Source organism: Mustela nivalis (genome assembly GCF_964662115.1).
Source record: "Mustela nivalis genome assembly, chromosome: 8".
Classification (NCBI taxonomy): domain Eukaryota; kingdom Metazoa; phylum Chordata; class Mammalia; order Carnivora; family Mustelidae; genus Mustela; species Mustela nivalis.
Genome location: NC_139027.1, coordinates 81,435,282 through 81,448,258, shown reverse-complemented (window position 1 = coordinate 81,448,258; position 12,977 = coordinate 81,435,282). Strand labels below are relative to the sequence as shown.

At 46.0% G+C, this 12,977-nt stretch overlaps 1 protein-coding gene across 1 annotated transcript in view; it reads right to left on the bottom strand.

Moving 5' to 3' along the window:
- IL1R2 (interleukin 1 receptor type 2) overlaps nucleotides 1-12,742 on the bottom strand; it is a 33,562-nt gene extending 20,820 nt beyond the window's left edge. Inside the window, exon 1 of the mRNA XM_082746597.1 lies at nucleotides 12,492-12,742. Coding sequence (XP_082602723.1) covers nucleotides 12,492-12,505 — 14 coding nt within the window. The 5' untranslated portion in view covers nucleotides 12,506-12,742. The remainder of the gene's footprint in view (nucleotides 1-12,491) is intronic.
- Nucleotides 12,743-12,977: the final 235 nt, after the last annotated feature.

Here is a 12,977-nt window from a genome sequence, read left to right as displayed (position 1 = left end):
CAGAGGGACCCCTTCACTCAAGGGAATTGTATTGGTTGCCCTATGAGGACTCGGGCAAAACAGCCACTTTACTGTGACCTCTTCAGGAAGTGGCTTCAGGTAATTAAACCGCAAACACGGAGTAGTGATCATTTTCAAAAATCAAAACCTCAGGGGAAGGCTGGAACCAAAATCGCCAGTGTGGGAAAGAGTAAGTCTTTGGCAGGCCCAAAGGAAAAAGAATTTGTTCTGCAGAGGTTTGCAGCAAAACATTCCTCTCCTGACCTACTTTCTTTCAATGTGTCTTTAAATTACAGACAATTTGATATGAGTTGACCTTTTTACTGGAAGAAAGAAATTTTAAAGGCAGCTGGTTCCAAGAATTTGAGTGACTTTTTTTTTTTGGTCGCACAACCATGTTTCATGTTTCACTACACCCTGTTTGAAAACAGAGGAATGAGATGAAAAGCCGGTCTGCGCATAAGGAAATCTCCAATACTGTGTGAAGAGTGAAGGGAGGGAGAAAGAACACAGCTCCCCGGGCTCAGCCTCCTGATCACAGTCTGCTTCACTTTCTCATTTAATTCTGAAAAGTTCCAACAAACCAAAAAGGTGAGAGAATGGTATAACACCCGTATGTATTCCACCTAGATTCACCAATTATTAATATTTGGCTTTATTCCCTTTCTCTCTGGCTCTCTGTCTCTCTCTCACACACACACGTACATATTATATACACATATACCTATTTTTCCCCTGAACATGGGAAAGTGGCAGACATTCTCACCCTCCACCCCTAAAGACTTTAGAGTGCATGGAGAACACATTTTTAGCAGACTGGGGACAAATTTGTAAGTAAATAATAGAATGATAGCTCCAGAGATAAATTTTCAGGCATTTAAAGTGATGCAACATCTTACTCCATAATATATTTTAATGTATCTCTTGATTCACTGAGCTTTAACTTCTCTTTATTTCTGTCTTCACCTTGTTACCGGAAGTTTGTAGGCAACTGCCCATCTCTGAGTCAGGAGGTACAGTCATCCAAAAAAAGCAAAACAAAGGTGACAGATCTTGAATATTAATGAAGTCAAATAGTTTATCAGGCCTGACGCATACCATATGTCACCTCCAGTTCGTAAAATAAATCCCTAAAAACCAACACATGTTGGAGCAGGCATGTGCTTTAAAACCTTTTGACAGCCATGGGAAAATAAATATTTTCACTAAAGTGAAGCTTGGGAAATTTTTTAAAATTCAAAGCAGAGACAAAGTGAGTATTTTGAACTCAGTCTCTGGAAATCACAGAACATGAAGAGTTTGGGGAATAAGGGAATAAAAATAAATGTAAATAAATAAATAACAAGGTCCTATATTTCTCTAAAACTAGAAGCAGAGAAATATAGGACCAGGTTTGAGACAGGAGGTTTTTTTTGTTTGTTTGTTTGTTTTGTTTTGTTTTGTTTTTTTAATATACTGGCTCAAAGCAGAACCCTGGATGGGTTGTCCACAGCTTATTGCTGTTTCTACCGAAAAGAGAGAAGCCAGTTTCCCCATCACACACACACACACACACACACACACACACACCCCAGAACTGAGGGAATTCAGTGCAGCCTGGTGAGATTGTTTCTGGTCTGCATGGCTGTGTCAGGATAAGAGCACCTCAATGTCCTTGATCCTAGTGTGGCCTGGGGAGACAGAATTATTTTCTGGGAGCCATGGCACAGGAAGACCCATCTTTGGGCCACGATGGGCTTAATCTCAAGGGAGAATTTAGAGAAACTCAGACTTGGCTCCACTAATGGCTACAGGCTATCTATTTTTTAATTTCTCCCAACAAGTGTCCCTTCTCTCTAAAAGCACTCTTTCCCTGTCAAACCTTTTGGACTTGGCCAACTTCTGCCCCCAAGAACCACTGACTAAGAGATTCGGTAAACCAACCCAATTCATCTCCGCACTCTTTCAAATCCTCTGTTCACACTTTGCATTCCCAGTAAGGCTGAATCATTCAGACCCACTGTCCCCCAGCCCCCCGCAGACTGGACCATCAGCCACAGATACTTTCTTCACCTTCTTCCTGCATCAGGCCCTCTCACAGGCGAGCCCCTCACAAGACCACTCCTCTAGCTCAGAATGATTGCCATCCTCCTGCAAAATGACTGATGCAGAAGCTCCATCCATGAGGCGCTCAGTATGAATCCACCAGGCTTCAAGTTCTCCCAGCCTGGTATCTGCATAAGAAGAATTTTCCGCTCTAAGAAATTCCAGAGGGCAACACTCATGGGCCTAGAAGAGTGCATCATCCCCATTATAAACATGAAGCGATGGAAATAGACTCAGATACATTTAGTAACTTAGCCAAGGCCACAAAGCTAATGCAATGCTAAAGTGGAATGCAAACCTGAGTCAACACAGTCTTCAGCTTTGGTATTCCTCCCCTGCTCTGTAGAGGCACCAGAACCCAAAACTAGAGGGGGCACCATGAACCATTAAGCTTAGCAGCCCACCTAACAGTCTTCCCAAACCCGGCATCCCCACAGATGGCCAAGTTTAGCCCTCATTAGATGGGCACTTCCAGTCTTGGGAAGTACACATGATCAGAACCTTCTGTCATTTCAGAATGCAAATCTGCCTTCTCCTAAGCTCCACTCCTTGGTCAGATGCCACCCCAGGAAGCAGCTCAGAAGTCTAGCTGTATCTTGCAGCAGTCTGGAGAGTTTATATAGGAGAGCACACGGACTCGAGAGTCTGAAAGAACCTTGTAGGCCAGCTCGGTAGTTCTGTGCCAGGGGTAGATCACATTGCCTCTGAGAGGCTTAGTCTATCCATCTGTAAAATGGCTGCAGCCTGGCGTGTAGCAGAGAGGGGCAGATGGTGTGTGATGTGTACAGAGCGCTGGCAAAGAGAAATCACTTGACGAGTGGTGGCTCTCATCAGCATTTTACAGAAGCAGACCCCAAAACTCAGGAGGTGACTAACTTTCTCAGGATCCTGCAACTGACAGAACTAAGGGAGAAGTCAGAGATGCCACCGTGTGTGTTCTTACTAAGTCCTGCTGAAGGTTCATCCCACAACCTGAGAACTTTCGGTACTGTAGGCAATAACTTACTAGAACCGGTTGCTACTAAGAAAGGTGTTCAGCTTTACCTAGTGGAATCAGAAGCCTGATGCCTAAATCCCTATCATAGAAGGGCGCTTAACACGGAAACACACAATCACACACACACACACACACACACACTCAATCAACGCCCGGTGTGTGGCATTCCCATGCTGTCATTCAGACTGACATCTTAGTGATAGAGCCTCTAAGCACACACAGCAAAAGACTGAAGCTGGATTCACTCTACCATTAACTGGCTGTGTGAGCTTAGGCAAGTCACTAACTGATTTACCCAATCTGGGAAACAGTTTCTTCATCTAAAATAAATACAAGAGCTGAGCTATTGAGAGCTCTTGCAACCCTCCCAGCCACTGAAGTCCTGAAAGTTCCAAACAAGGTTGAATTTGCACTTAAGTTTCAGCCCTGGACACAGGTTCTGTTTCAAAAGCACCAAATCCAGAGCTTTAATCAGATAACCACCAAATCTCATCAACTCACTTGCAGGAATCCCAAAGCCGGCAAAGAGCTGAGGCACAACTCAAGACTTCTGACTTCTCCCGGGGATAGGAGTTCTAGGTCTTTTGGACTACCTGCTGGGTAACATTAGCTCTGTGCTGATATGGGACAGGTACCACACATCGTAAGCTGAAGGTGGCTTTCAACCTCTTATAATCTGAGTGTATGTAGTGAACACCCCAGATATTTAAATTATCAGTCATCCAGAAAACCTGTCCATCTGAAATATAACATGGACAGAGAAAACAAAGACAGAAAGACCCAAACAGGTGAAAGAGAGCCCATAAGATCCCAGCACGAAGGCGCGGATATTTTACTCCTAGAAGCAGCTTGGCAGCTCTCTTGCAGCAACTCGTTCTCCGAGTCTATGAGTCTTGTTGCTTCTCAGAGTGACAATTATACTTTCTAAGGATAGCCACAACAGTACCTCCCATCTTACGTGGTCCTCTGCAATGTGACGGTGCCACTCTGCCAGCAAAATGTGGAGCCCAACTCACCAACCTTGAATATGGGCCAGCCTGTGACTGGCGTCTAACCAACAGAATGATGCTGGGTGAGAGCTTCTAGCTGGGGTCTTTTGGATGTTTGCTCTGGGGAAAGACAGCCACCATGTAAGCTTTCCAACCACCCGAGACCACCTCACAGAGGAGGTCACCTGTAGGGGACCGAGTTCACAGTTCCAGCTATGTCTGGCCTCCCAGGAATCCCCTCAAGAACTCCAGCCATGTGAGTAAAGCCATCTTAGACTCCCAGAAGAGTCAATTCACTAGCCAAGTAAGTACCACTGCTTGAACTCAATCAAACCACATGGAACAGAAGAAATCACCTAGCAGAGCCCCTCTCAAATTCATGACCTACAAAAATATGTGAGTTATAATAACATGTGTGTTGTAAACTGCTAAATTTGGGGGCATTTTGTTACACAGCAGTATGCAACCAGAATGCTTGATCAAAAGCAGATTAGAGGTAGCAAATTAGAAAGAAGGTCTGGGCTGGTGAACCAGAGAACACAGAGAAGGGAGAGGCAGTTGATGGCCTATTAACACAGGACACAGAAAGACATTAAGATAGATTCAGAGGGGAAAGGAAAGAAAAACATTAAGAAAGTGCAAGAATCAAAGTTACGGCAATCAAGAGCCAGTAAGAGCAGACACCAGTGGTCCCCTCCACCTCCCTGTGCCCGATGGGGGCATCAGGGTGTTATAGCACAAAACAGTTGATGTTCATGGTGATTTCCTTGAATCATGAAAAACAGTTTAAATTTTGTTCAGAATCCAGTACTCTTAGCATCTCCAATTCTTCTGCCACTATGCCCCAAAGAAAAGGGAAGACCAAAATCCTCCTCAGAAAGGAGGGAAGGAAGTGCATGTTACATATTCCTTCCTGGTAGGAAGGGGAAGTAGAAGAAAAGGCTTTGGGGTGGGGGGCAGGGGGTTCAGGGTAAAAGGAAGGAAACCACAAGAGGAGGTAGGCATATTGGCCCGCTCCTGACTCTGAGTTCAAAACCCGAGTGCAAAGAGACAGAAGTCCTGCTAGCCTGAGTTTCTCACTGATGGGGAAGAACCCCAGATACATCTCTGTGCTTCAAGTGGGGAATGAGAGGTAAACTGATATCTGGGCTAATTTGGGGCTGCTGTGATAAAGGACAAGGTGACCTGGAGCTGGATATTCAGTCCATAAGGAGCAGTGTAGCCAAAGATGGAAACATGTCTCCACCAGCTGGTAAATATCACTTAAGCAAGCCCTGAGCCCTCTGTCCTCTGCTACCATGCCTTTCCTGGGGCTCCTCGGAGATCCTCGCAGTCTAGTAACAGATCCTATAGCGTCCATTCTGACTAGTTGGTGCTTGTCCCCTGCTGGTTGTCAAACATCTTGAGTATCACCTACACAAGTGGTCAGTCAAAGCCAGATGAGAAACGTGGCCTGGCAAAGACACAGAGAGCCTGTGGAGCCGGTGAGGGGCACAGTGGGCCCAAGTTGGCCATTGTGGAGGCTATGACCCAGCTGTAAGATCAGACTGTGGGTTTTCCCAGCTGCAGACCTCAGCAGTAGATTTGGCAGGACACCCCATGGCCAGTCAGGTATAGGAACATCTCCATGGATACCAGTGAAGGCCCCAGGCATTCAGGTGTGGACTGCCACCCTCCGCATCATGCCCTGGGGCATGGCTTCCATACTCTCAGACTCCTTCCTGGCTAGAAGAAAGCAATAAGGTGAGAAACTGAAAGCCTGAGCACTTACCCCCAAATAGACTGAATAAATCTAAGAGAAGCAGATGTGAGCCAGCAAGATGGAGAAGACATGGTACTAAAGGGACCTCAATCACCAAATGAAATGCTTGTTAGAAAAGTTAGAAAAGAAAGGTATATTTTTTGGCATCAGTTTACAGTGAATATAAATTTTCACCATGCTACAAATTTTAGAAATATTCTCTACCAGGGATGCCTGGGTGGCTCAGTCAGTTAAGCATCTGCCTTTGGCTCAGGTCATGATCTCAGGGACATGGGATCGAGTCCCACATCTGGCTCCCTGCTCAGCAGGGAGTCTTCTCTGCCTGCTGCTTTTTTTTTTTTTTTTAATTTAAGAAAGAAAAAAGAAGTATTTCCTTCCAAAATTAAGTTGTCAAAAAAAGGGGGGATTTTCTGTTTATGCTTTGAAAAACCATCTTCCATCCCTGGGAAATGTGCCCACCCAGAATGGCTAGTCCTCTGAGAGTCACAGAAGGTGGCAGCTTTCCCCAGCCCTGTGTTTAGCATGTCCATACAAGCTGATAAAAGTCAGGCAAAAACAAACAATTGAAAACCCAAGTGATTTTTATCTCTACTGTGTGGGGGAAATCCCTTGCCACAAGAAAGCTCACTATTTAGCTGAAGACAGCCCAGACTGACTGGGTTTTCCGCAGACCCAAAAAGTCCCCAGAAGCCCTTTGCCCTCCTCTGTGTCTGGGAGTGAGCGTTCCATTCACACACATAGCCCCTCTTGCTACTCTCAGCATTGGGATGTCCCACCATCTTGTCCCAGCGCCAGGAAGAGATCTATGAAGTCTGAGATCCTGCATTCTCCCCGACACTCCAACCCAACTGAGCAACATGCCATGGTAGACAGACTCACGCTCACCAACATCTGGTACTTTTCTACTTTGGGGTACACACAGGATGCCACGTCTCTGTACCTTGAAGTCAGAGATAGCCGCAGAACAGGTTATAGCCATGAAAAGTAAGCAGGAAGGCCATGAGTCACTTGCAAGCCTATGCATTTCACTTCTGGTGCCCTACCCTCCAGCCCCCTTTTCTCTGAGCCCTCATTTATTGATGGTGGCCACATAGGATGATCAGGTCAACCTGATAGGAGGATGAGGTCTACTTCCACCCATGCATCTACTCCAGTGTGTTTCCATGTCTGTTTCTCTTTCTGCTAAGTGGGAGAACACCTATTTCCCACCCCAGCATCCATGTCCAAACAATCCAACAGACGATCTCCATGAGTTCTCTTTTGAAAATGTCCTCAGTAGCTATCATGAGCCATTATGGTCAAACACAGCTGACCAATGACAGTGATACTGCATGTGCAAGAGAAATGTGTTATGTTAAGCTACTGAGATGTTTTAGGTTATCTATACCTTGGACCGATATGCGCAACAATCGAAGAGAAGAAATAAGACATCGGACTTGTTTTGTTTTCTGTTGCTTTGTAGAAATCCCACAAACTCAGTGACTTAAAAGAACACCCCTTCATTAGTCATACGGCCATGGGTCAGATGTCTGGTCTCATCTTGGATGAAGTCTCTGCTGAGGGTGTTAGAGACTATCAAATCCCAAGGTTCTGTTCCATGTGTTTGCTGCTAGAAGTCAGTTCCTTGTGATTGTATAAACTGAGGTACCCACTTTCTTGCAGGCTGTCAGCCAAGGCCACGGTCAGCAGCTGGAAGTTGTCCACCATTTCCTGACCCATGGCCATTTCCACAAGACAGTTTGTTTTTTCAAGACCAATAGAGCAACATCAGATGTTGCTTCAACTCTCTCTGACCTCTTGACTCTAACCTCTAGATCTTTTTATTTATTATTTATTTATTTATTTATTTTTTAAGAGCCCACCTGGTTGTTTCAGGCATGCTCAGGAAAATTCCTTTTGATTAACTTCAAGTCATCGCATCAGGGTCTTAAATTATACCTGCAAAATTCCTTTACCTTGGTGGCAGAAGGTAAATCTAATCATGAGGGTGATATCCCCTCACATTCATATATTCCATCCTCATTCAGGGGAGGGGGAATTACACAAGGGCATGGATCAGTGGGGGTCATCTTAGAATTCTGCCTACGGCAGACATTTAAAAAAACATTCTGATTAATATTAGTTCTAGATAATCCAGGACCCATCCAACGCTGTACATTCACTTCTTCCTTGCTCCCAAGTAAGAAAACCTTGGTTCAAATATTCTGAAGCTTTGCTATTTAAAGTATGGTCCATGGACCAGCAGCATCATTTGTGAAGAAATGCAAAATCTCGGGCTCCAACTCAGATTTAGGCATTGGGATTACGGGCATATCAACAGGATTTCTAGGCAATGAAGAAGCACTCGTTTTTAAACTGCCTTATACTTGGGGCGCCTGGGTGGCTCAGTGGGTTGAAGCCTCTGCCTTTGGCTCGGGTCATGATCCCAGGGTCCTGGGATCAAGCCCCGCATTGGGCTTTCTGCTCAGCGGGGATCCTGCTTCCTCCTCTCTCTCTGCCTACCTCTCTGCCTACTTGTGATGTCTGTCTGTCCAATAAATAAATAAAATCTCAAAAAATAATAATAATAATAATAAATAAACTGCCTTATTCTTAAGTAGAGTAGGCAGATGCTGACAGGGAATGAGAGCAGAGATTATAGTAAACCCCTATGTCCTGATCACCGCAGCTCTTCAGAGGGGTTTCTGAAATTTTGCTGTCAGAATTGTATGATCTGATGATGATGATATTGAAGATGCTAGCTAACATTTACTGAACACCAATATATGCAGGCAGTAGGCAAAGTTTTCTGTTATTTTCCCCAACATTAAGTGAACTACATATTATTATTTTCATTTTAGAGATGAAGACATTGGGGCTTACAGGAGTTAAATAACTCCTCTAAGGAAATGGGGCAGGTTTTGATCCTAATCCCTTTCACTCTGGGGGTATGTGATCATATTGTCAAAGCCAGTCCACAAATCACAAACTGGGATCTGGGCCAGTTCAGCTTGTGAGTATGCATTATTCAGGGGAATGTTGATGTTAGTCTTCATTGAATGTATTTCCCAAGAGACAAGCTCATTCCAGTTGTTCACTGGCTTTATCACTCATAGCCTCACATATTTGATTTACTGCATGGCCCCCCAATACACTCAAGTTTGAAATCCCCAATGAAGCCAACGTATTCTTAAATGTCTCCTTGACGTTTCATGAAAACTTTGTGTGGTATGAATACTTTCCAGAGATCCTTAACCATAGCAAAGAACCTCTGCTCCCTACCCCATCCCTGTCATCCGATGAGTGAAACTAACATCCAGAAGCTAAATAACATGACGAAGTTGCGTGGCAAGGTAACTGGTCTTAAGCTGGACTCTTTGGGCCCAGAGTCAAATGCCACAATAATTCACCTCCTTCTGTTTAGGAAATTATTTATGCTTGTTATGAAACAGAGGTTCTTAACACCAAAGTGTGTTTCAGAAATGTTTGTAGGGAGTTTAATACAGATTTTCAGACTTCTCTCGTGTGCACACTCCTGGTGTGTAAAATGCCCATTTATCTGAAATTTATCAGATAAATTGCAGGTTCAGAACACAGGGTTTGAAGGAAGAAAGGAGGAGTCCCTGAAGAGCTAATAAAAGGTGGGACATATTGCTTCTCGGCCTTTTGGCTAAGATCAAGTGTAATAAAAGGTGGGACACTAAGGAGTGTCAGAGATGGAATAGTGCAGGGGATCTCGGCCTTGGGTATACATCAGAACTGCCTGGAAGGTTTTCAAGACTACTAATGCCCAGGTCCCAGCCCCCAACATGAATGATGTAATTGGTCCCAGGTACAGGGATTTTTAAGAGCTGACCCGTGATGGTAACGCTCGGCCAGGACTGAGAACCATCGGAGCGGGGACTGAGATGCCAGAGGACCAACAACTCCATCACTGTTTCTTTTATGACCCCCCTGGTTCTGGCCCGCCGGCCGGCCACAAAAGCTTCCATATTCCCTTCATCTCTTGGCTGCCCTTTGCCACCCTCTTCTCTCCTATGTTAGGCAATGTCCCTTCATGAGTGGAGAACAAAACCACTAGGAGCCTGAGGTCAAGTTCCAGACACTGAGATACTTATCATTCCCTCTGCGCCTGTTTGTCCATCTGTTAAATAGAACTCTCCTATCTAAGACCTCCAGCCTCTAGCATTCATGTCAAACCCAGCAGGTCTCTGTGACTTCTATTTTGAAAATGGCTTCAAACATTTCTTGTCCTGAAACAACTCAGTGTGCTACTGGATCTGAAACCTCTTATTATCACCTAAGGAAGCAGTTCTCAAAGTGAGGTCCGCAGACCAGCAGCAGCAGAATCAGCATCACCTGGGAACCTCTACCTCAGACACCCTGCACATAAGACTGGATCACAGTCTGAGTGGATCGAGCAGTCTGTGCTTTCTAAGCCTCAGGGGTGCTAGTGCACCCTCAAGTTTGAAACGCACTGGCCAGTGAAACGCACTGATGGTCACCATCATGACCATGTGCCCTCGTCCGGACAGCTGGTGATGGTTACAGAAAAAGACAACTCAAACCCGTATGACCCAGGCTTTGTCCATTGCATTTTCATGTGACACAGACTTCTGCTAGCCCGGGGGAGGTGAGGAGGGATGGAGTCTGAGGGTCTTGATCACACAGGGGTTTGCTGTATAACAGCTGGTGGGTAAGGCCGGGTGGGAGCCAGAAGGTTGAGGGGACACCTGCTGGTAGGGCTTGGCAGGTGCTCCCAGGCAGCTGGGAGCAAAAGAGACTGTCCTCCCAGCGACTCTGACACCATCCAGGCTTCCTGCTGGCCTTTTAGGGTAACCAGAGGTTAAAACATGGAAAATGCAATGGAACTGAACAAAACTAATGAGATGTGAGAGAAGGTGCTCTTCCTGTTGCGCATGTGGGAATATGGCACTGAGCCGGTGAGAAGGAACCCACTGCCCTCTTGAGATGGCAGAGCTCAGAGAGAAGAGCCATGGCAAGACTGAGCTTGGTGGGGTGGGGTGAACTGCAGAGAGGGAAGCTGGCCACATCCCCCTGCAGGCCCCGAGCAGCTAGGGGAACCCTGCAGGGTCAATTCACTGAACTATTTACAGAAGAGGAAACCCAGACGGATGCCAGCCTTGACCTGGATCACAGCATTTCAGTGGCAGAGCTGGGGGCCACAACGTAGGGGACCCCTGAGGTAGCTGGGGTTCCACGAGGAGCAAAGGACTTCCAAGGGGAGGGATTCAAGAGAGAGTGCGCCAAAGAGTGAAAGCCAACGTTTCAGCCGCACCCACAGAGTGAGCCGGGCTACTCGAAGTGCTTTCCATGATTCATACTCATTTACTTTTCCCATGACCTTATGATCCTCCCCATCGAGTTCACTATTTACAGATGGTGACATTGAGGCACTGAGGGGTTAAAAATAAATTGTGCAATTTACTTAATAATAACTGAGGATAAAAAGCAACTTTATTTTTAAAAATTGAATCCAGTGTTATTTCACAATAATGAAGCAGAGGATAAAGGTAAGCTTAATGCTGCCTGGCTATCAATAACTGGCCAGCTGCTGGCCACCAGGTAGATGACCTCTATTCAAAGGGTACCCCTCATTCACTACAGCATAGAATTTTATAAGACAGTTATGATATGGACACACATGTGACATATAGCCAGGAAGAGGGAAAGTCTCTTGAGAACTTGAACGCAGACCCCTTAGCCCCACGGCTTATACTTTCCCACCACGATCTGCTCACAACTCCTCTGAGACAACCTGGAACACTGGCCCTCAGCCAGCTCTGAAAGCACAAGTATTAGAAAAATCACACCTACTTTTAAAAAAAGAAAACATGCCATGCTAGAAAGCCCCCTGACCTTCCGAAGAAACAACCCTCTAAATTCAGTGTAAGCCTCACAGGCACAGGCTCTCCCGAGGTGACTGTCTACAGCTAGGAGTCTCTTTTAATTGGATTCCACAGCATTTCTGCCTGTCACTGTGAATCACAGAAGATCCTCAGAAATCCCCTGATCCAGCCCGTTTTTGACAGAGACGCTAAAGCCTAAGAAGGTCAGGGTCACCTTCCAACATGCAAAGGTCACAGAAATGAGGAATATCACCCAGAGAAGGCACTCACGGTCCAGAGACACCAGGAAAGCCACCCCTGAAATGGAACCCAAGTGTCCTGACTGCCCAGATTCTCTCCCTCTCTCCCCCATTGTCATTCGTCTCTCACATTCCCTCTCTCATCCCAGCTCTCTCTCTCTCTCTCTCATTTCCTCTCTCTCTATTCCCCTCATTCCAGCTCTCTCTCTCTCTCTCCTTCTCTCTGTCCCCCTCATTCTCTCATTCCCTCTCTCCTCATTCCATCTCTCATTCTCTCTCCCTCTCTCCCCCCTCATTCTGTCATTCCTCTCTCCTTCCCTCTCTCATTCCCTCACGCCATCTCTCTCTCATACCGTCTCTAGTTCTCTCCCCCTCATACTCTCTCCCCCTCATTCTTTCATGACCTCTTTCTCTCATTCCCTCTGTCTCACTCATTCTCTCTCCGCATTCCATCTCTCTTTCTCTCTCACAGTCTCTCTCTCACAGTCTCTCTCCCTCTCTCTTCCCCTCATTCTGACACTCCCTCTCATCCTCCTCTCTCTCTCTCTCTCTCTCTCAAAAGCCTCTTACCTGCAGCCCTGCATTCTTTGACCTTGTTGCTTCTCGCCTGGGGAAGGCTGCCAGGCCCGACTTTTACCTTCAGTGGAAACTGGGCAGTCCAAGCCGGGATTTATATCCCCGTCCTCCAGGGATTTCCTAATAGGGTTTGTGTCACTCTCTCTGAGAGGCTATGGACACACCTTTTCCCTCCTCACAGGGGAGCACCCTCTCGGTGACTGCGCTGGGTGCGTGATCATTCAGATGGGGAAGTGGCCAAGGACAGTGTGCACAAGTTTCCCTGTTTTTTTGTGACTCGCTAAAACTTGCGTAGTTCCAGCTGAGAGGCGGTTTTGAAGTGATGTCTATTCTGCTGGCCGTGGCCTCATCAAAGACAAAAGGAGGTCTTCAGGTCTTCAGCCAGTGGGCTGGTAGGTGTTTTCCCCCACAAAACATCCCTTCTGGGATAGAAGGGAAGTTAAGCTTTGAGTTCCCCGATTCCCAGTCTTATATGATGTT